Here is a 24,229-nt window from a genome sequence, read left to right on the forward strand (position 1 = left end):
TCCGCCCCGGCCCCCCAACCCCCACTTCCTCCGTCAGGCGCCGCTGCCCCCGGCCCCCTCAGCCCCGGCCCCCCTCAGCGCCACGGCCTCTCTCCTCCCCCAGCCCCGGCTCCACACAAAGCTTCGGACTCACCGCGCGGCCGGTCCCGGGAGCCGCCACCTCCGCCCGCCCGGGGCCCCGGGCCGTAGAGCCGCCGCCGCTACGGGGCCCAGGCCGCCATCCGTTCCCGCAGCCCCTCCCCCCACCCCACCCCGCCTCAGCTCCGGCTCTCCGCCCCCTCCCCGCGCCGCTCCGCCCCGCCCGGCCGGTGCCGCTGTGTCCGGGGCCGCGGGTCCCTCAGCCGCCGCCACCGCCGCCGCCGCCGCGATCCGGGATAACCAGGGCCGCCCCGAAGACCCGGAAACTGGACTACCGGGCCCTCGGATCTGGATTCCGGGCCGCTGTGGAGTCTGGAGCGGGAGTGCGCCGGGGAAACCCGGAACCTGGATGAAAGAGCCAAATCCTGGGTCTCGGAATGCGCGGTCACACGGAGCCCGGATTAGAGTCGTAGCTCTGGGAATGCTGGAAAACCCGGCGAGCCGGTTAAAACAGAGATAAACTCGAAGAAACCTGGATTGGAGAGCTCGAACCTAACGCTCTCCCCTCGTGGAAAGAACTCTCGCTGGACCAGACTTCCTCGCAGAGAGGTCTCTGGGGAAGTATCATACCTTACTTACAGAAGACACCAGTTCCGTGGGTGTCCTTCCACTATGGGGAGAGGAAAAGGCTGTAAGGGGTCTGAACGTGAACATCCACAAAGAACAGAAGAGCAAGCACAGCTCATAATGGTTTCATCCATTTTATCCTTTGCTTCAGCAAATTATCAACCCCCTAATTTTTTTATCCTTTGTTCTCCAGTTTTTTTTCCTTCTCTCCAAATACCCACTTCCCATCTCTCTATATCCCTTTTCATCTCACCATTCTGTATTACCAAATCTTGTTGCTTTTTATTATCTAAAAGCCCTATTCTGTCCTTCTCCAACCCACCATTCTGTTTCTAATGACTGTAACTTTTACCTTTGCCTATCTTTCATTCATCTGTGATTGCCCAGCACACTACACAGCAGACATTCAGTCCATGTTTACGTGAACCTTCCCACCCACCTCTCACTTGTGAAACGTAAACTCTTCATGACCTCTTCCCTAAAACTTCCACCTCCTTCCATAGCAAACAGAAATTTCTTAATTCTCAAGGCTCCCCTTTCTTAGTCCCTCTTATGTCCTTCCTGTGTCCTTGATCATTTTAGCTCTGCAGTTTTTATCTTTCCTTTCTTCCCTTATCCTGAGGCATCCTTTAACAGTGCCATTCAAGATAGTGTGTGACTTGGGGATACAGCCAGGTCATAAAACCCCTTTATTCTCCATGAAAACACACACACACACCCCACAAGGTGGGCGCGGTGGGGGTGGGGGGTGGGGCTAAAGATGAATACTAAGCCTGTCTGGCCTAGGAAGAATAAAATCTCTTTGGCCCACCAATCTTTAACTTGTTCTAGTACAGTACAGGGCAGAACTGATTCCAGGTGACAGCACACTTTCAATCTCTGCTAGGCAATGTAACAAGTAAGGATTCAACTACTTAGCAGATGAAGAGTATGGTTTGGTATTTTAGACTTAGATGTGACTTAATTAAGGGCTAACACTTAAGTAGTCATCTTCTACTGAAGAGCATGACCCTACCACTGGGGAGGACAGGACTGCAAAAATAGGGAGAAAAGGAAAATAAACAGTCCTACAGTGAACCTCAATTTTTAGCCAAAGAAAGTTCTCAAGCCTGGAAGAACCACCAAAAAATTTTAAGTGATGTCCTGTATACCAAAAGAATCTTAAGTTTTGACTTCCTGTTCCTTTAGACCAGGAGTTGGCAAATTATGGCTCACATGCTCACTGCCTGTTTTGGGATGTCCCATGAGCTAAGAGTGGTTATTATACTTTTAAATGGCTGAAAAATAATCAAAACAATACTTTGTGGTGTGAGAATATGAAATTCAAATTTCAGTGTCCATAAATAAAGTTTTATGGGCTCATAGCCACACTCACTCATGTATGCATTATCTATGGATTCATTTGCACTGTAACAGCAGAGTTGAATAGGTGTAACAGAGACTTGTATGACCTGGAAAGCCTAAAATATTAGCTATCTGGCCTTGTACAGAAAAAGTGTGTGAACCCCTGCTCTGAATAAGCACTGTCCAATCGAATTTTTTGCAATGATGGAAATGTTCTATATTTGTGCCCCCCAGTTCAGAAGTCACTAGCCACATGTAGCTGTTTGAGCCTTTGAAATTTGGTTAATGTAACTAAAGAACTGAATTCTTAATTTCATTTAACCACAAGTGGTTAGTGGCTACCATATTAGACAGTACAGCTCTAGACTCTTCTCGAATCTTCTGTATTGACATTTTTTGCCCCTTGTGCCAACATCTTACTCCCTTCCTGTGTCACAAGTCTATATGGATTCTCAGTCCCCGCCCCCCCCCAGCCCTATTTATCTGACTCCAAGGGCTAGAATACAACATTTACTGGGTTTTCTTTCTGGGCTCTCCATTGTTACGATTGAAATCTGATCAGTTTACCAAGTTTCACCCCATGAATTAATCTACATTATGTGCATACATACAAATGGACAGACATTTACACAAGTTTCTTTGTGTTGGAGGATGGAACTGTGGCTATGTTCTTTCTTCTCTGCGTGAGAGAAGCAGAAAAGCCCTCCACATGCTGGATCCCTTGTTGCTGCTGGAGCCTGTGATATGGATCACCTCCCTCCAAACACAGTCACAGAAGCTGAGAACAGCAGATGTGTACTTGCTATTTGAATCTAAAGGAAAAAAAGTCCTTCATCACAAGCCTTTCTTTCCTCCCCGAAGGCCTAATAAACTGAAGTTAGTTGATTTCTCTAGTTTAATAGATGCTTGCTTTTTTACTGGCCTTTTCTAGCTGGGCAAGAGAACAACCCCAACACTGTCTCAATCTTGGCTAGGAGTTCTAGCAAAAGCATTAAAAAAAATTTACCAAACTAAATGAAATCCACATAAATGGGCTTTAGTAGAGACAGCAGTTAAAATGGAAAGAGATTAAGGGTTATAACTCATAAAAACCGTAACTTTGTAATTATTTGTAAAAGTAATCTTTAAAGTCTAAATTTTTCACAGCTACACCCTAGGAAAAATGGGTTCCTGTAAACTTCCAGCTTAAAGAGAAAAGAGGGGACACCTAGTTCTCCTTCCCTAGATTAGCTACAGCAAGAAAAACAAAACAAAACAAAACAAAAACCCTTACTCCATTCCAAACATCTGACTGCAAAGCTGACGTCTCCTAAATCCTGACAGAAAGTATCTAGTTTCACATATATCCCACTCTGAGCTTACAAAATTGAGACAGGGACTTGCCTAGAAAAATAAAAACACTGAATCCTTCAGGTATTATACAAATTGAGAGCCACTGGACTCAACCATCCAAAAGGGGGCGCCGATAATATTTAGGCTGCAAAAGAAAACCAGCTCAGAAATGTGAAACTTCCCTCAGGCCAAGCTGTCCCAGAGTTAAAAGGGTCAGTGCAAAGTGTTGTAAAGCACTGAAAGGCAAATTCCTGGGTGAGTTTGTACTCAGGATGCTAAGAATTTCCACTAGGCTTTAAATTATGCTATTCATCACTGAGCAACTGAGGGCCATCTACCCCCAAGTCTCTCCCACACTTCCTCCCCGGTGTCCTACAAATAAAAGACAGACCTTACACCACCAGCATGTGAACTAAAGACAGACTTTCACAGTCTAACCATGAAAAGAAGTTTCCAAGTTACTCTGCCATTTACTCATGTGGCTCCAGATGCATATTTTGGATGCTGAGGTGGGTTCTTGTAAACTTGTAATGTTCTTGTAAACTTTCTTATGACAGCACACAAAATGGTTGCATAACCTGATCTTGCAGGTCCTGATGTTTTTCTTTAGGCACGCACACACAATCTATCCAGGTGAAAAAAAATCAATCCAGACTCCTCTGTGCTTGAGCTGTATTCACGTAAAAAGGCAGAAAACTTGTTGTTCTTCCCTAGGCCCTTCACCTCCTGCCTTTCGGTTTTATTTTGCTATTCAGAAAACCAGACAATTCCAGTGCAGAATTCATGGTACTACTGCTTGGTAAACTATTAACCCGGTGTGGCTTCATTAATAGTACAGTACTAGGGTCTTCGGGAGACCAGAATGGGACTTTTTTTTCCCCCCTAAAAAAGTACCATTAGCTGTCCCTTCCACTTTCTCTACAGAAGTTGAACAGGAAAAGAATGAGAATACTGCATGTCTGCATTACCAGAACAAGAATCGGGTGGGTTTTCCCTGGGAATCCAGAGCGATCGGGCCCCACAAAACCAGTGCCTAGAGCTATGCAACAAGCAGGGTTCACAGTTGAGTGAACATCAATGCATATATGTGCAGGCATTTCAATGCAAATACATGCTGAATATGAAGGATTAAAGAAAGGGGAAATTAATCTTTTTCATAACACAGGGCACTTTCTTTTCTCTCCTGTCCGCTCTCTTTTTTAAGTCATGCACACAACTGCTGGAGGGAATCCAACTTCCCTAGTGTGGTGGTGGTGCTTTATAAAAAGCAGAACGTACACATTTAAGACCATGAATTTCCTGAGGATGCCAGCAACTGAGATTTTGACAGCTCTACTGAACAGCCTCAGAAAAAAAGCGCTTCACTAAGTGGGGCCAGACTGATGAGTGAAAATCTCATTTCAAATCAACCTTCTCTTTTTCCAAAGCTCATAGCTTCCTGAGGTGTGGATGGTTTAAATGGCTGGGTTTCAGTATTTGAGGGTAATTGAATACATTTTACTGGGGGACTTTATTTTTTAGTTTGTTTCTAATTGCCCCATGCAAGTGATGCTTTTGCAATATCCACAACAATAAATAGGGCACTTTCATGCCGCTTTAACAGGTGGCTCCATCTCCTCCCAGTCTGATCCTCTTATGTCCTAACATCTCAAATCAAAGAACAAAGTGGCAGCACCTCTTCAGGTTATCCCTTCAAAAAAAAAAAAAAAAAATCTGCCAAAAAAGGTTATTCAGCTTTTGAAGACTGTTCACTTCAAGAGATGCTGGATGAGAGCAAAAAACTTGTTAAAACCCCTTTCTGTCCCATCACAGGTTTGTATTAAACACAGGATTCCTCAAACATCCTAATATTCCAATGAGGCTATTACTTTGAAAAGAAACTTTAAAATTCAAGTGGTCTCTCAAAAAAATTGTTAACCTATGTTAAGAATTTTCCTAACCTCCAATCCAAGCCTCAGAGAGGAAAGTAATTTCCAACTTGTTGCTTTCTCTTCTGATACTATTCTGAGAGAAATGTCAAAGACCTAGAATTTTTAAAATAGCATTTTATAAATAATGTATTCAAAGATTTTAACCTACTACATAAAGTAAGAATCCCACTCTTTAAGAAAAATATACAGATTTAGGTAAGAGTTTAAATTCTGAGAGATTCAAGCCTGATGCCAAGCCTTTAGATTTCTAATGCTTCAATTCCAAAGGACCAGTGGATAGCAATTTTAGTACACAAAACTCCACTATGCTGTATAGTTCCTTTTCTCCTGGGTCAGACAGCTTTATTCTGCTTCATTAACCCCTTCTTTGCTCCTTGATGGATCTTGGAATCCAGTTTCCCTGTAAGGGAGAAAAAGAAGCCTCATTATTTATTTTTTATATTTGCAATGCAAATCTTTCATGGCCTCCCAGGTCCTCTGGTTACTGTGTTCCTGTCACATTCAATTATCTTGCTTCAGGACTCAGATACTTTCAAACTTCAGAGTTTCATTCTGTAAGAATGAGGAAGCAGTGGGAACACTGTTTAAGGACACACAAACGTGAGCACACACACACACTTGAGAATTTGCTTAAAGAATCTAAATAGTTAATATTTCTAATTTTGTAGCTACTACAAAAGAAACACCACGGTTTTTCAGGATGTCTGATGCTAAGGCAAGTTTTTAAAGAATACACACATATAATAAAGGAAGGCATTTCACACAGTGGGAAACTCATTCCTCTGACCTGTTAACTGGCTGAGCATAATGCATGAACCTCCCTCGCAGTGAGAAAAGCAGTTCGGTTCACCCCTTTGCTGCCTCAGACTTAATAGGGGGAGTGACCTGCAACAGTGGAGTGGAATCCACATGAATGCTTTACTGACAAAGAGTCCCTATCACCAGCTAAGAAGGGCAAAGGTCATAGGCTATATGACTCTTCGAAGTGTTAAAGTTAGAAAACAAGCAACCTTCCTGTCCCAGGTGACCCTAATGAGAGGTGCTTCGCTGATGTGGTCCCTGACCTCTGACTCCTCAAATCTACCAGGACAGAGTTTGGTTCAGTGGTAGCAGCCTCAAGAACTATCCATCTCATGAAGACAATCTTTTTTTTTTTTTTTTTTTAAGATTTTATTTATTTATTTGACAGAGACAGCCAGCGAGAGAGGGAACACAAGCAGGGGGAGTGGGAGAGGAAGAAGCAGGCTCCCAGCGGAGGAGCCTGATGTGGGGCTCGATCCCAGAACGCCGGGATCACGCCCTGAGCCGAAGGCAGACGCTTAACGACTGAGCCACCCATGCGCCCCTCATGAAGACAATCTTAACAAAGTTCCTGTCTGTCTTGCACATTGCTTTCCCCCACAAAAAGTCTCAGTTAAGTCAATAGTGATGCTGACACTGAACTGAAACAGAAACAGGTCAGTTCAGTCTCAGCACACAAAAAAATAATAATTTAATAAAAATAAAGACTAACAAATAAACAAGGAGCTTCCCTTTGAGGACAGCCAGGTGTACTACAGCCCACACCCACAGCTGCCCCCTATATGTTGTCCTGTAAAACCTGGGGCATGTCATTTAGTCTCTCTAGACTTCAATATTCTCATTTGTCTAACTAAAATAAGAATATATGTCTTGACTACTGCAAAAGATTGTGAGAAAAATAACCTCAACCTAACAAGTTCCCCTGTTTTCTTAAATTTTGTTTTCTTTTCCCCTCTCATCTCTCTAGAGGTATACCTGTCTCTGGAATAACATTACTTCTCAGAAACCACCCTTCCTCAGAAACCATCACTAAGCAATGCTCTGAATGCTGTCCACAATAGTCACAATGCTGTTGATTTTAATTTGGGCTTTAGAGCACAGAGTATTCCCAGGGATTCAGGAGTCTTTCATCCCACAGGCTGCCCAGCTGGAAATCAGAACATGTGCCAGCAATCTGGCAAAAAGCCCTATTACAAGGCACGTTTGCCTTTGTATCTCTAACACTACCATAGTGAGCGCCAAATGGTAGGTGCTCAATAAATGTTTTCATCAAATCAATTAAACAAAGAAAGCAGACATTACAAATTGCAAAACCTTTGAATTATAGGGACTAAGTAACCAAAATGAGCAGATATCAGATAAACATAAGAGTATCCATTGTAAAGGTGGTGGTATCCAGAGGTATAAAGAAGTACTGCATCTCATTCAACTTTTTAGGGCAAGCTAGGACAGAATTCAGAATTCCACTTAGGACTCTAGACTTCTAGTTCTCTGTATTGAGTAAGTTAGAAGGCCGAGGTCCTAGCTGTAGTTCTGAGACTACCTAGCTGTATGTGAGGAAGCCACCTAGTCACTCTCACCCTCAGCTGTTTTGATGCTGAGAGGAAATTGGACTACGTAGCACAGAAGGCTCCTTCCAGCTCTGATACTGTGCCCTCAAAGGGAAATGTGATTGGAATAATTTGTTTCTGAGGCAATCTGATAAAGGGAAAAGAGCAGGAAAACCAGATGTGAGCAAAATACAACTTCTACAAACCTATTTACTCAACTGAAAAATGAAAGGAGGAAAAAATTCCTACTAACTTACAAAGTTGAGAGAATTACAACTAACATGAAGTGCTTTCTAAATACCAAGCACTGTGCTAAGTTTTTTTTATATACACTAAGTCATTTAATCCAGTAACTAATTGAAATACTGTACATTAAAGTGCTTCATAAGCTCAAAGTTCTCTGAAAAAGTAAGGGTAGTCATACTGATGCTGAGGCTTGGGAGCTGTGTTTCTTACGGTCTCAGTTTACAACTCTAGACAAGTCTTTTAACTATGTGTATTTCAGATTCCTCTTATACAAAAAGAGACATTACCTTCTTGACACTCTCAAAGCTTTACTGTATAAGAACATTCCAAGTACAATCTTCAGAAAACTCCAGTCTGATTGTGAAAGCCCTCAAGTGAGTCTAGCTCAGGAAAGATCAACCCATAGGAGCAAAGCACTCAATGGGTAGGCAAACTAATCCCTGCCTTCGGAGATGATGTCATAAAATGGAAAACTAATAGGAGGAAAGTGAGAGAGATAGAGGAAGAAGGAACTTCCAGAGCATGCCCAGGGATGCAGAAATTCTTTCATCCCCCATGGGGCGCCTGGGTGGCACAGCGGTTGGGCGTCTGCCTTCGGCTCAGGGCATGATCCTGGAGATCTGGGATCGAGCCCCACATCAGGCTCTTCTGCTATGAGCCTGCTTCTTCCTCTCCCAGTCCCCCTGCTTGTGTTCCCTCTCTCGCTGGCTGTCTCTATCTCTGTCGAATAAATAAATAAAATCTTTAAAAAAAAAAAAAAGAAATTCTTTCATCCCCTAGATTGCCTAAGAAAACCATACAAGTGCCAGCAATCTGTGAGCTCCTTACAAGTAAGGACTTCTCTGCATCCTTAACATCTACCACAGTGACTGCCAATAGTGGTAATTCTGGGGTCAGCTGCAGGCCATGAAGGCAAAGGACTGGGGCTTCTTGCATGAAGAAGCAGTCATCACAGTTGCCCTCAGACTGCAGAAACTCTGAACTCTAGGTTCTAGTTCAGCCTCGTCTTTCAAGACTTGGCATCTGGCAGTTAACTACAATAACATACAGTACACTCTCTTAAACGCAGAATGGTGATGCTTAGTTTTGGTATTTCCCCAATATTTTTACATTTAGTACCTACAGCTTTTCAGTGTTAACTACATCCTCATTCATGGTACCTAAAAGAAAATCAAATGCATGTGCAGCAGATGGACAATAAGTTAAAAGGGGAAAAAGTATTTGTCATCAATCGATGTAACTCTCATAGGGATTTTCACATGCTTTGCATAACATACAAGGCAGTATTTGCATGAGTTTATAGAGCATGTAGCTCATTTAAAGTAAAAAGATTTCCTTTATCTCCTTGAGCATTTAACCTAGATATTCTACTACACTTTATTGCACTTCCTAATTTGAGCACAGAGCCAAGTGATCATGTTGCATACTGGTCTTTTCTGAATTATTTCAATTTCAAGAAACATAATTATCCCCAGGTCAAGCAAGCTCAAGTTTATGTGTCCAAAAGCATAAATCAATATATATGCCTTTACTTCCCGTTACGGAATGAATAAGGAATGGGAATAAAAGGTACAGCATAGAAAAACACAGTTAATGATATTGTAATCATATTGTATAGTGATAGAGGGTAGCTACAGTTGTGATGAGCACAACATAACGTACAGGGATGCTGAATCGCCATGTTGTACACCTGAAACTAATGTAACAGTCTGTCAACTATACTCAAAAAATTCAAATATATATGTATATATAACCTTAATTTAAAGCATATAGATATATACATATATATGTATGTGTATATATACACACAGAGTTTGGAACTTGGAATATCTCATAGAACTAATCTATAGAAGATTCCTAAGCCATCCCACAAAAGAAAAACAAGAATAAAAACATTTAAGTCACAGGGCTGTAATTGAAGGAGAGTATATTATTAATACTATGGACCTTAACCACTTAGTGTAATGATGTATCTAGAATAAAATGTGAAGCATTTCAAATTAACAGCCAAGTATGTATTTTCCCCTGTGGCAGTGCGAGTAAAGACTTCTTCCAGCTGTAAGCTACTGAAGGTGGCTCCTTCGGCCTATGGGAAGGAAGTTCTGGCAGAGCGTAAGATTTTTTTTATTTTTCTTTTCTTTTTTTTTTTTTTTTTTAAGATTTTATTTATTTATTTGACAGAGACAGCCAGCAAGAGAGGGAACACAAGCAGGGGGAGTGTGAGAGGAAGAAGCAGGCTCCCAGCGGAGGAGCTTGATGTGGGGCTCGATCCCATAACGCCGGGACCACGCCCTGAGTCGAAGGCAGACGCTTAACGACTGCGCCACCCAGGCGCCCCTATTTTTTATTTTTATTTTCAATTGTTTACTGAAATTCAATTTAGTTAACATATAGTGTATTACTAGTTTCAGGGGTAGAATTTAGTGATTCATCAGCTGCATATAACACCCGAGTGTAAGATTCTTAGAGATGGTAAGGAGGAATGAAAGATGAAGGAATAAAGTGTTATAGGGAATAGAAACTTCACACCAAACTAAATCCTCAGGTAGGACAGAATTTTTTTTTTCTGGAGAGCCTGGCTGGCTCAGTCTGTAGAGCATGTGACTCTTGATCTCAGGGTCATGAGTTCAGAAAGGCCCCATGTTGGGCATAAAGCCTACTTTTAAAAAAAAAAAAAAAGAAAGAAAGAAAGAAAAAATATTCCTGAGATACACAGAGTGAACCATTCTTTCCTTTTTTTCTTTAAATTTTGCTATTATTTCTGAGCAGTATTTCACCTCCTCTGGCCTACCATGGAAGAAGCTACAGTCTCACAATTTCTCCCTAGTCTGCTGTCCTCGAAAGAAGCATACAGCCCACTTTGGCTTTTTAAAGCGTTTAAGAGGAGAAACAATGGGGAAAAGACAGGAGGTTACTAAAGCTCTCTCCTAAGAGTAACACTCCCCCACCCCCCACTCATTAAACCTTATCGAGAAAAACAGGCCAATATCTGTACTGAAGGTAGATCTCTGGGTAGAGAAAGTACTGGAGTAAAACATTTCAGAGAAATATCTAAACTCTGTTTACACAGAACATTTTCTCACAGGAGCTTAAGCAGCAGATAGCAACCAAGATAGGGGAGGAAGCTAAGAAAAGGTTATGGGGACTCAAGATCAAGTAGCACTGGATATGGGAGAGAAGACATAAAATCTTGGCCTCCTACCACCAGTGCTGCTAAGGGTGCCTAGAGTAAGATGAGAATGGAACAGAGAAAGATAGAATGTCACATCCAAAAAAGAGAAGAAAAGAGAGATTTAAATCCTAAATAGTGAGGGGGTGCCTGGGTGACTCAGTCGGTTAAGTGTCTGACTCTTGGTTTGGGCCAGGTCATGATCTCGGGGTTGTGAGATAGAGCCCTGGGTCAGTCTCTGTGCTCAGTGAGAACTCTGCTTGATATTCTCTCCATCTCCCCTGCCCCACCCCCAGCTTGTACTCTCTCTCTCTAAAATAAAATAAATAAATAAAGTCTTAAAAAAATAAAAATCCTAGGGATGCCTGGGTGGCTCAGTCAGTTAAACGTCTGCCTTTGGCTCTGGTCATGATCTCTGCGTCCTGGAATCGAATCCTGCATCAGGCTCCTTGCTCAGCGGGGAGCCTGCTTCTCCCTCCACCTGCTCCTCCTGCTTGTGCTCTCTCTCTCTGACAAATAAATAAAATCTAAATCAATCAATCAATCAATATCTCTCTCTCTCCCCTAAACAGTGGAGGGGTGCCTGGCTGACTTAGTCAGTGGACCAAGCAACTCTTAATCTCGGGGTTGTGAGTTTGAGGCCCACATTGGTGTAGGCATTACTTAAAAAGACAATGTTTTAAAAATAACAAATAAATAAACAAATCCTAAATAGCAGAGAGGAAGAAAAAAATTTCCAGGGCCACTTAGCTACCAGCTGGGATACAGTCTGAAGTAAATAATATATATAAGTCAAAGGCAAAATGTTCAGATTTCCTGATATGTAGGAATCTCAGGAACATATGTCTCATAAATCATGAGTGTCGCCTGAATTTTGTGATGAATATACATTAATCTAAATTCACACTCCAAACATTTTGTGATCGAAAGCAGTATTACTCAAAGTGTCGTTAGCTGAGCAACAGAATCAGTATCATCTGGGAGTGGGCCCAGAAACCTGTGTTTTAACAGCTCTCTAGGTGATTTTTATTTACAGTACAGTTTGAAAAGTACTTCTCCAGGGGCGCCTGGGTGGCTCAGTTGGTTAAGCATCTAACTTCAGCTCAGGTCGCGGTCTTAGGGTCCTGGGATCCAGCCCAGAGTCGTCCGTGAGCAGGGAGCCCGCTTGTCCCTCTGCCCTTCTCCCCACTCATGTGCTCCCTCTTTCTCTCAAATAAATAAATAAAGTCTTAAAAAAAAAAAAAGAAAAGAAAAGTACTTCTCTATAGAACAGGTTTATCAAATGGCTAGTTGGTCCCCAAGGTACAGGGTGAGGTACAGTTGTGCACAGCTGAAGACAACGCTTGCCCCCAAGTCATCCAGTTCACACAACGGGAAAGCAGTGCCACAGAGGCACAAACAGTAACTGACATGAGCAAATATGGGAGGGCTGTTGAGGTTGTTTTTAAAAATAAGCTAGGCAGAGAGGACACCACCATGTGTTTCCTGAGTTTGCTCTGAAACAGAAGAGGCTGTGGTAGGACTACACAGAGGAAGAAAAGTTGGGAGTTGAAGAGCTGGAAGTTGAAAAAGTCAACAAAAAGTGATTAAGAAGTGAATATGCAGAGGATCTATAATCACAAAGACATAAAGCAAAAGTTACAGAAAAATCATCAAGAGGCTTCAAAAAGAGAATGAAAAGCAAGAGGGCTAGGGCAGAGCTCTAGGAACCAGTAATCACAGGAAAAGTGGGAAGTGAGCCTCCAAAACACTCAAAAATAGACACAAACTTAAGTCTTATTCTTGGATTGAATACTGAGGAACAAGGAATAAATGTCATTATTGCCATTGGCATTGGCTCACTACTTCCTTTAACGAGTAGTGCAGCGGAGCAAAGCATACTCTTTTGGCTGACAAATAAGGATTTTAAGTGTAATGGGGTCTGCAGGCACCTGGGTGGCTCAGTCGGTTAAGTGTCTGACTCTTGGTTTCGGCTCAGGTCATGATCTCAGGGTCGTGAAAGAGAGCCCCGAGTCGGGGCCCTGTGCTCATTGGGGAGTCTGCTTGGGATTCTCTCTCTCCCTCTCCCTTTACCCCTCCCCTTGTTTGTGCATCCTCTCTCTCTCTCAAAATGAATAAATAAATCTTTAAATGTAATGAGGTCTTAAATGGAAGTTTAGAGTAATTCACTAGCATGCCAATAATTGTGGATCAAGGTACACTTTGGAAAGGCTATACTATAGTTAACATTAAAGTTATCAATAAATATATTAATCCTCCAAAGCTTGAGATGCCATAGAACAGAGTAAGAAGAGAATTTTAAAAAGTTAAACGAGTGAGACACAAGACAGAAAGAAAGAAAAGAAAATTAGACCATCAAAGCTTGTGACTTACAGATTTTTGGATTTCCTTTAATAGGAAACTTCACAATCATTTCCTGGGGATTTGTGCAGATGAAAACAAATGGAGAATCAGATTCTTGACTCATGTCTGGATACTGCGAAATATAAAAATTACAAGTTCAGACTAGTTGGGACAGATTTTGAATTTCAGGGAGATCAAAGGATGTCCCAGATTTCACCTCAACATTCTGATGATAGCACTCTCCATTTCAGTCAGGTAAAGAGGATTATGCTCGACAAGCAAGAACAAACCTTCCCCTGTCCCTAGGCCTTAGCACAGTAGTCCTATGCAGTCTACTGCCTGCCATTTCTGACTTCCTATAACGGGAACAACTTTAAAAAAGGATACCTGATATTGCCCCAGAAGAATCAGCACTGACTCTTCTTTTAACATAAATGACTGAGAGTTGGGAGATTCAGAGGTCTCCTTTGGGAACATTGGGCACCCCCGGGTTAACTTGAGTGAAACACTGGAAGGTTTAAGAAAAATAGAACATTTGTGGAAATTCTGCCAGAAATAGTCAACAGAGCCCTTCTTTCATTAAAAGGAAGGAAGATGATTCATTCTGAAAGGTATGAACATGCAAAAGCTGTTTTGCTGGATGCATTCCAGACTTACTTAGGGTGAAAAGGTAACTAACTGGTAGAGCAATTCTGAAAATTATTTAGAAGCCTCCTTTGGATCTCTCATCACAAATCTGTGTGAATACTTTGGACTTGTATTCCTTCTGCAAAGACAGACACGGAACCTACAGTAAGACTAGGCTGGCCACATAATCACAATTTAAGGCACAATGGAGGGTTGGCAGAAAGTGCTCTCTAGCAATGCCCAACTGATCTGTTGTTTCATTATTTCCTATCTTTTATGTCTTGTATTTAGCATGTTTGACAAATATGACTCATAGGCTGACTATGACTATGGGTCAGACCTCATTACCAAAGGAGCCTTTATCCTAGTAACCACCATCACAGGTACAAACTTATTTTCCACTCTTATCAACCTGCTAAGATATGTCCTCTAAAGACCTAAGCCTTGAAAGTAGAAATGGAAGCTTGGTAAAATAAGAAAATTAAGATTTCTCTATAACTAGTGGAAATATAAATAGTTAAAACTTCTTTACTGACCACTTGACCACTCTGTCCTAGGTGGTTAAGTAATGCTGTGGAGAAAACAGAAGGGATTTTTAGCACCTTTTGGTCCTGCCCACATACCACAGCTTTCTGTGTGGGACAGGTGTGACATGTACTTTGATAAAACATAGCTTAATATCAAGGACCAGACACATTATATTCAGAGGCAGCGTCAAAATGTTCACAGAAAAAAAAAAAAAAAAAGACTAAAGATGAGAAGGAAAATGCTCTTCTTTCCTTATCCCCTGGATCTTTAGAACTCAAAGAAAAGCAGGTTCCAGCTGTTACTGCTGAGGTGCTTTGGCACGAATAAAACCAGAGGCTGCCATCGAGATCTTTCAACCAAATTCTACAGAGGCCACAACAGCCAACAGTCACAATTCACATCTCTTCAGTTTTCCTACTCTCTCCGCTCTGTGTCTTACAATGTTGTGGCAGAGGACAGTACTGCCAGGACCTCACAGCTCTGCTTTTCCAGAACTGCAAGCCATTCCAGTCATTCTCTCCTCTTTTTTCTGCATCAATAAATGAGGTCTTAAATGTACCCTCTCTACTGAATCAATCCCATTGGACATACCTTCTGTAATGTCTGCCATGAAACACAATCTCTCCAGATCCCACATTCTCCTTAAGCAACTGCCCCAATTCTGATTGTCTTTACAACAAAATTCACTAAAAGATTATCTATGCTCCTTGCTTCAAATTCCTATATTTTTTCTTGAATTCACTATAAACAGGCTTTCACTCCCATACTCCACCAAAACAATTCTTGGTGAACTAAAGGTCATCGTTCACTTCCATGTTGCTAAGTCAAACGGTCAATGCTCAGTTCTCATCTTAATTGTCCTATTTGTGGAAGATGACAGAATTCTTCCTTCCCTCCTTCTTGAACACATTACTCACCTGACTTCCAGGATACCATTCTCTTCTTGGCTTTGCTATTTATCGACTGCTCATCACCCATCCTTAAATGTTGGGAGTGCTTCAGGGGTCAGGCCTCAGACCTCTGCTCTCTACATTTACAACCTTAGTGATTTTCTTCAGTCTCAGAGTTAAAAAATAAGGTCCTGAATTTGTAACTATGACAGATGATGGATGTTATCTGAATTTATTGTGGTAATCATTTTGCAACACATATCAAATCATTCTGTTGTACATCTTGAATACAATGTTACATGCCAATTATATCTCAATTAAACTGGGGGAAAAATGAGGTCCTGGAAACGCAAATCTAAACTACAATGAGGTACTAGTTCATGCTTATGGGATGACTATAATAAAACCAAAGCAAACCAAACCAAAAAACATGGAAAATAACAAGTGTTGGTAAGGATGTGAAGAAATTAGAACCCTCATGCATTGTTGGTGTGGATGTAAAATGGTGCAGCTGCTGTGGAAAACAGTGGTTTCTGTAACTTCAGAGAGTTATAAAATTACCATAAGGTCCAGCAATTCCACTCATGGGTATATCCCTGAAAGAAACTGAAAGCAGGGACTCAAATACTTGTTTACCAATGTTCATAGCACCAAATAGTTTCCACAATCCAAATGTTCATCAATAGACAGATGAACAAAATATGGTACAAACACACAGTGGAATATTAAAAATATTCCAGAAATTCTATACATGCTACAACATGGATGAATCTTGAAAAATTACACTTAGTGAAATAAACCATACACGAAAGGACAAATATTACATGATGAGTACCTATATAAGGTACTTAGAATAAGCAAATTCACAGAGACAGAAAATAGAGCTTACCAGGGGCTGGGGGGAGGAGGAAGAAGGAGTTATTATTTAATGGGCATGGAGTTTCTGTTTAAGATGATGAAAAAGTTCTGGAGATGGATAGTGGCGATGGTTGCACAACACTGTAAATGTACTTAATGCCACTGAATTGTACACTTAAAAATGGTTAAAATGGTAAGTTTTATGTCATGTATATTTTATCACAATACAAATAAATTTTAAAAATAGAGATCCTGAATTCATGTCCAAACCTGCTATCTATTCCCCCCCCTTAAAATGAAGAATGAATGAATGGCCAGCCTACTAGCTATTCCATCCTTCTGGTTGTTCAGGCCAAAACCCCCACAACCAACCCGCTAAGAAATCCTGTTAACTCCACCTTCAAAGGATATCCAGTAATTCCCCACTTCCTAAGACCTCCACAGCTACTTCCCTGGTCCAAGCCATCATGTTTCCCTGGATTACCACAATAATCTCCTAATTGGTCTCTCTGTTTCTGCCCTTAACCTCTCTCTTTTCTATTTTTAACAGGGCAGCCAGAACTCTTTTAAAAAATGTATTAGATCATGTCACTCCTCTACTTAAAACTCTCCAGTGGCTTTTCTTTTTTTTTTTTTTTTAAGATTTTATTTATTTATTTATTTGACAGAGATAGAGACAGCAGCGAGAGAGGGAACACAAGCAGGGGGAGTGGGAGAGGAAGAAGCAGGCTCATAGTGGAGGAGCCTGATGTGGGACTCGATCCCAGAACGCCGGGATCACGCCCTGAGCCGAAGGCAGACGCTTAACCGCTGTGCCACCCAGGCGCACCTCCAGTGGCTTTTCATCTCACTCAGAATAAAAGCCTAAGTCCTCAGCATGACCTTCAGGTCCCTTGACAGTCTGGCTCCCCATTTCCTCTCTGTCACCTTTTCCTACTACTTTCACCCCCACTTTCACTGCACTCCAGCCACATTGACTTCCTGGTTGTTCCTGCCCCTGGGTCTTTGTACTTGCCTATTTCCTCTTCCTGGAATGCTCCCACCCTCACCGCCACCCAGATACCCACATGTCTTCTCTCTCTTCAGAACTTTGTTTAAATGTCAACTTTGCAGTAAGTCTTCCCTAATCATTCTATTTAAAATCAGAGCACCAGTCTCCTCACAAACTTGGTACACTTAACCCCTCTCTCCTTTTTTTTCCCTACAGCACTTACCATCATCTAATACAATATAATTTACTTATTTAAATTTTTAAAAGATTTTATTTTTAAGTAATCTCTACACCCAACATAGAGCTCAAACTCACAATCTGGAGATCAAGAGTCGCATACTCAGGGTGCCTGGGTGGCTCAGTTGGTTAAGCATCCGACTCTTGGTTTAGGCTCAGGTCATGATCTCAGGGTCATTAGATGGAGCCCCCCAACCCAGCGCAGAGTCTGGTTGAGATTCTTTCCCCTCCCTCTCCCTCTGCTCCTCCCCCACTTTGTGTGCGCTCCCTCCCTCTCTCTCTCAAATAAATAAATAAAATCTTTAAAAAAAAAAAAAAAAGTTGCATGCTCTACCAACTGAGCCAGACAGGTACCTCTAAATTTTTTAATTTGGCCTCCCTTTACTAGGATGAAAGCTCCATGAAGGCAAGGATTTTTGTCTATTTTATTTACTCCTCAGCACCTTGAATCATGCTTGGCACACAGTAGGCAATCGATAAATATTTGTTGAATGAAAGAATAATGAATTTATCAACTTGTGCATTAAGGTTATCTTAATGCTAAATATGCACACGCTGGGACTAGAGACTCTTAGGACTATAACTCTGGGTAAAAGCAGTAAGTGCTACTCTATAATCTGTTATCCCTCAAGCTAAATTAGAACTTTTGTGTCTTGGCAAGTGGGCCAATAAGGCCCTATGTTTAATATTACCTACACTGACATATATTAACAGAGTAAGCAAATGTCAAATAATGGGGAAAATGATAGATAAATGAAATTATAGAACAAGAGGTTCCTAGGACCCATTCATGCCTCACAATAAAGATAAACATTAAAATTGACTTTCCCAACTTATTCTAAATTCAAGTTTTATGTGAATATCCCTTTTCCCAAGCTCTGTTACTAAACTTCAGGAGGCTTACAAGAAACAGAGCTGAAGAACAAAGCAGCCTGCAAAGAATAAAGAAAAGTAAGGCCTATGCATTGGGAAAAGGGACAGAATGCATTAAAGCAAAGTCAGTTTGGCAGAGCCTCAGTACCTCCAGAAAAGCATCATCTCTGCAACTGGGGCCTGAGCACTTGGACCACATTAAACACTAACAAGTCAGTGATTTACAAGAAAGGGAGTTTTGGTCTGAGAGTCCAAAGACTAAATAATAAATAATGTCGCTGATGGAGAGGAAACTAAATTGGGGCACCTGGCTGGCTCAGTAGGTAGAGCATGCAACTCTTGATGTCGTGGTTGTGAGTTCAAGCCCCACGATGGGTAGAGAGCTTACATTAAAAACAACAAAACAACAACAAAAGAAAAGTAAATTAATTAAGAGAAAGGAGGTTCATATTTGTAAACAATGTGAATAAACTTTGAATATCATATCCAGTTTAGAGAGGATGCTAGAGGAAGGGTTACTGAGATAGCACAACAGACAGGTTAGGGAATGTGGATTGTAAGATCAAGCAACTCAAAGCAACTATTCAAATTCAGTAGCAGATTCCTCAGGAAGTTGCTGCTGTTCTTGCCTACGAAAAAACACGACTCCTATCACCTGGTTTCCAGCCTGGGGGGGGGGGCGGTGTTGGGCCTACTCTTCTTTCATGGCTCATAAGTTTCATAGCTGTCTAACATAACAGGTAATTAACTACTAAACAGCCATTTTCTTCTCTTCTCCAGAGGAAACTTGTTCACCAGTCATCTAGAAAACATTTCTTTTGACATTTTCATACGGGAAAAAAAGTTTAGTAGTTTTTTGGCAGTAAGAACTAATTCACAGCCAAGTGGCCATTTTTACCAACTCTGCAAGCCTCCATTTATTTAGTCCTTGTCCTGAAATGATCAGTAACTCCTAAACGACGTCACCCTTCCCAACAAATCCCCAGATGACCTGTAAGTCTTGTATCTGTCTCCAGAGGGCTAAAAGCTAAAGCAAATAGTTAAGAAGGAACTCACTGACAAAGAACATATATTTGCTATAGGTTTTCTTGGTTTGAACTTTGGGGAACTAGATAGGACATGAAATCAGGCTCTGAAATCTAGTTAGCTGAAAACCAACTCCAAGAAGATTGAGGTGATAATACTCAGAAAGAGAGAAGGAAATGAGTCTGATAAAAAGGCTACAACCACAACAGATCCAAAGAAGCATATCCTGAAAGCAATTGTGTTCTCTAATAGTTGCTTACATTTTCCTTCAAAGCAATTCAAGGTGTTCACAGGACACACAACTAGTACCTCAGGCCACACTCTACTGGATGATAAAAGTTTTCTCATATCAGGATAAAAGTTTTCTCATATCAGTTAACATATTGGTCGTGAGGCTTTGACAAGATGACTACTGTATATCTAACTGGAGTTGGATAAAGATCACACCAGCTGGCCCAATGTGGGATAGCTGAACTCCCATGTACTAGTACTCAATTCAAATCATGTGTTCAGTATCAAAGACGGGGCATGGGGGGGGCGGGTTTACAGCTCAATGCTACAGAGTTCATATTTGCTCCAGGTGAAAAGAGTAAGGGATGAGTAATATGCAGCTTAAGGGTCTTAGAGCCATTTGTGGAAAATGATCTAGCTGAAGCCACATAGCATTGGTTTCCTGGTCCCATCCTACTCACACAGTTAAGCTTCCACTGTGGCTTTCTGTGTCCTTTGGAATCCTATGCTAGAAGCTCCATACACAAGAGAACCTAAGCAAGTATATTTTCTCTAAAATTAACCTCATAGCTTTTCTGCCCTTACTCTTAAAGACCTAAATGGGAATCACCCATACATGAGCTATTTTTGGTCTTAAATTTCATATAGCAGGCTTTCACTCCAACTTAAACTAGTGAGAACTAAAAGAAAATTGCTCTTAATTAAAGATACTACATTGAAGTCTACGTTGGGACTAATAACTCGGAATGCTAAAACTCCTCTTGAGTTAAGGGATCGGACAATTTTAGAATTTACCTCCCATCGGCTGGTTGACTCAACTGAGAAAAACTATTCTGAGGCAGAGCTCAGAGCATCCTTTGACATCAGTTAACCTACCAAGGTAAGATCATTGTTAGGCAATCTGGTGCTACTACCATTAATAATACCCCTTCATAAAATGACATTTGTCTTTCAGAACAAAATTAAAGATTAAAACATTTTCTTTCAGAACAAAATTAAAGATTAAAACATTTTAAACTATCCAAATAAAAAATAATAACACTGTGTGTCATTTTTTTTCTTAAGATTTTATTTTAAGTACTCTCTACACCCAACGTGGGGCTCAAACTCACAACCCTGAAATCAAGAGTTGCATGCTCTACCAACTAAGCCAGTCAGGCACCCCTAGAATTAATTTGTTTTTTTAATCATAAAAAAAAAAATTTGTATGGTGATTACATACTACAGAACATCTTTCTTTTACTGCCACAGTATAGGTTTTCTTTACCACAGGTCATTTAAAATTATTTATCTTAAAAGAAAATTCTCTTCTTTTGTATACTCTATCTGGACTAATGATACTACCATTCACCCACTTGCCAGAGCCAGAAACCTGTTTATCTTAGACTTCTCTCTCCCATTTTACATATCCAATCAAATCACCAAGTCCTATAGACTTTACCTCCTAAACATTTCAATCATCTGTTCTTTTCGGTCCAACTCACCTGCCAGAGCAATAATAGGAATATGAACACAGTAGACCAGAGAAGGAAGCGGATTAGTCCCGTCAGGGAGGAAATGGACTGAGCTCCAGGAAGACCCTACAGAGAGGGTGACTTCCGAGCTGTTTTAAAGGATGAACAGAAACTATCCTGGTGGACAAAAGTATGGAGACATGATACCATATGTTGAGGAAGACAGAAATTCTTTCTTCAGGACGCACCGTTTTTGTAGAAGCTTCCTGAACCCTCCCCACCTGGCCTCCAGCCAAGATGAGATAGGAGTTAGGGCCTCTCTTTTGTGCATTCCTTTTTCATATGGTAATTAGTATGGTTGGGTTTTCTTGCCTCACTCCAGAGAGACTGAGTATCTCGTTAAAACTCTAGATCCTCAGTCTTTAGCACAGTGTGTGGCACATGACAGACAGTCAATAAATACTTGCTGAATGTATGTTATATAATATTCCAAACAATTAAATCGTAAATTAGAGAGGTAATTTGCCACCTGGTTCATACAGCATACTAGATGACAAATCGAGAAGCCTTGAACAGACTGCAAGAAGATAGCAAGTCTATAGCAGATTCCTTCTAGACCAAGCAGACCACTTTCTCTCTAAGCCTGAGTTTACTTACAAGTAAAATGAAGGTGTCACATTAAGTGATTGATTCTACCTACATAACACCTCTTACATCTGTCCCTCTCTTGTCTAATTTCACTGGCATTATCCTAGAACAGACTTTTAAAAATATCTTGACCCTGGAATGACAACTGCCATCCCATTAGTCTCCCAACTTCAGGCTCTCCACTGCAATCCATCTTCCACACTGCAGCCAGATCTATTTTCCAAAATCAAGGCCGTGATCACATTCCAAACACCCCTCCTCCATTCCACAACTGACTACAGAAAAAGTCTTACCTCTAAAGCCTATCTTTCAAAGCTATCTACCATTGGACCACAACATACTTTTCCACTGTTGTTTGCTGCTTCTTCCTCTTCTTCACCCATACTCCTCTCTCAACAAACTGGTTTGCTATTATTCTCTGGACAGGCCCATAACTTCCCACCTCACACTTGTCCCTCTCCTTGGAATATGCTTCTCAATCAACTAAGGAGGAAGACTTGAACAGCAATCCCAATTGAACCATTTACTGACTAACAGTACGCAAGTTACTTTAACTGAGTCTTGAATTCCCTCATCCCTAAAAGAGGGGTAATGATACCTTGCTTGAAGGCTTTTGTGAGGATTAGAACATACATGATAGGTCTGGTACATAACAGCTGATCAAAAAGTGATAGATTTTATTATTACTACCCTTCAAAGCTAAATCAAAAGCCATATTCTTCATAAAGGCTTTTGGGATCCCTCCTAACTGGAAGCAACCTTTCCCTCCTTTAAATTCCTCAGAGACGCTCTACTTTTCAAGACAGTTATCTTGCTTTTTATTTTGTATTTGTTTGTTTACATCCATATTTTATCTATTTGGTAGTCTTTCAAACATTCTGAGGGAAGAACCCATGGCTGATTCACCTTTTTGTTTCTTTTAGTGTCTAGAACAATCTGATTTATGGTAGGCACTCAAGTATTTATAATAATACTTAAGAAAATCTTAAGAATTTTATGTTCATTTTCAGGGGTGCCTTGGTGGCTCAGTTAGCTAAGTGTCTGCCTTCAGCTCAGGTGATGATTCCATGTCAGGCTCCCTGCTCAGTGGGGAGTCTGCTTCTCCCTCTCTCTCTCTGCCTCCACTTGTGCTCTCTCTCTCTCTGTCTCCACTTGTGCTCTCTTGCTCTCTCAAATACATAAAATCTTAAAAAAAAAAAGAATTATATGTTCATTTTCAGATGAAAAGCTAAACATTAAAGAACTTACATAAATGCATAGACAAGTGCTAATATTTCCCTCCTCTGTTCAGGATAAGTACAATAGAAAGTATAATGCTTTCTAGATTACTAAAAAATATACATGGTTGTCCTCAACTCAGCATGTGGGCACTTGACACTCAGGTTATAAAACAACTGCAAAGACAGTCTGTTCTGACCTAGAAATTCTAGTAAATATTCTAGTCTTCATGAAAATTCTGAAAATACATTCCCTGTTTCACTCAAGTGAGCTGTGATTTTAAAGAACTGCCTAGGGTTAGGCTAGTTGTGGCAGACAGACAGTTCCCCTCTTTGTTGGGTCTCTGACACAACCCTCATGATCCCTTAGGAATACACATTTTTAGGTTTATAAATATGCAGGTTTTCTCAGTACAACAGAGAGGACATTTTCACATTTTTTTAAGGTTTTATTTATTTATTTGTCAGAGAGAGAGAGAATGAGAGCACAAGCCCGGGGAGCGGCAGACAGAGGGAGAGCAGGCTCCCCACTAATCAGGGAGTCCGGTGTGGGGCTCCATCTAGGACCCTGGGATCACAACCTGAGCCAAAGGCAGATGCTTAACCGACTGAGCCACCCAGGCGTCCCCATTTTCACATATTTTAAAAGAAAATTTGCAGAGGGGCCTGGCTGGCTTAGTAGAGAACACGACTCTTGATCTCACAGTCGTGAGCTCAGGCCCCATGTTGGGCACAGAGCTTACTTTAAAACAAAGAAGGAAGAAATTTGGGGAATTTAGGGACTCTGCATTTTTCAAAGCTAATGCCTGTTTTGAATATTGATTATTCCTTCATCCTCTAATTTCTCACCTCTCAGACCTACAGACAAAACATTGATGATATCCACACATGATTTTTACAAATCTTCATGAAGATCTGTTTCACTTGGATACCCTTATAGGAGAAAGAACAAGTAATACTCTCTTCCCCACTGAAGACTTCAATTCTATTGCTGATGTCAATTACATAGACACCCAGCAGAACTGCTTCAGTATAGTTCTTTAAAGATAGGGTCTTGGCGATTATAAAAACCATAAGATCAAATGGACTGAAGGGTCAGTAAGCTGGCAGGAGAGGAATGGATTTAGTCAGAAGAAACAGAACAATCAATGACCTTGGAGATTTCAGACAAATCAGATTCTCTATAGAAGGCAGAGATATAAATAGCACAAACACAACACAGACAAGT

At 41.0% G+C, this 24,229-nt stretch overlaps 2 protein-coding genes across 13 annotated transcripts in view; both read right to left on the reverse strand.

Annotated features, from left to right (window-relative positions):
- Positions 1–231, reverse strand: part of ZNF609 (zinc finger protein 609) — a 258,912-nt gene extending 258,681 nt beyond the window's left edge. For all 8 annotated transcript variants that reach the window (XR_005838159.1, XR_005838158.1, XM_040643118.1 and 5 more), the window contains exon 1: positions 134–231. The gene's annotated coding sequence lies outside the window, so the exon portion shown is untranslated. The remainder of the gene's footprint in view (positions 1–133) is intronic.
- A 3,805-nt stretch (positions 232–4,036) lies between these two features.
- TRIP4 (thyroid hormone receptor interactor 4) overlaps positions 4,037–24,229 on the reverse strand; it is a 55,275-nt gene continuing 35,082 nt past the window's right edge. For 4 of the 5 annotated variants that reach the window (XM_008708606.2, XM_008708601.2, XM_008708604.2 and 1 more), the window contains 2 exons: positions 13,452–13,554; positions 4,037–5,712 (listed from right to left, as the gene is read on the reverse strand). In XM_008708606.2, coding sequence (XP_008706828.1) covers positions 5,645–5,712; positions 13,452–13,554 — 171 coding nt within the window. In that variant the 3' untranslated portion in view covers positions 4,037–5,644. The remainder of the gene's footprint in view (positions 5,713–13,451; positions 13,555–24,229) is intronic. The other variant, XM_008708603.2, reaches the window with a different exon arrangement.

This window comes from Ursus maritimus, unplaced genomic scaffold (genome assembly GCF_017311325.1).
Source record: "Ursus maritimus isolate PB19 unplaced genomic scaffold, ASM1731132v1 scaffold_27, whole genome shotgun sequence".
NCBI lineage: Eukaryota > Metazoa > Chordata > Mammalia > Carnivora > Ursidae > Ursus > Ursus maritimus.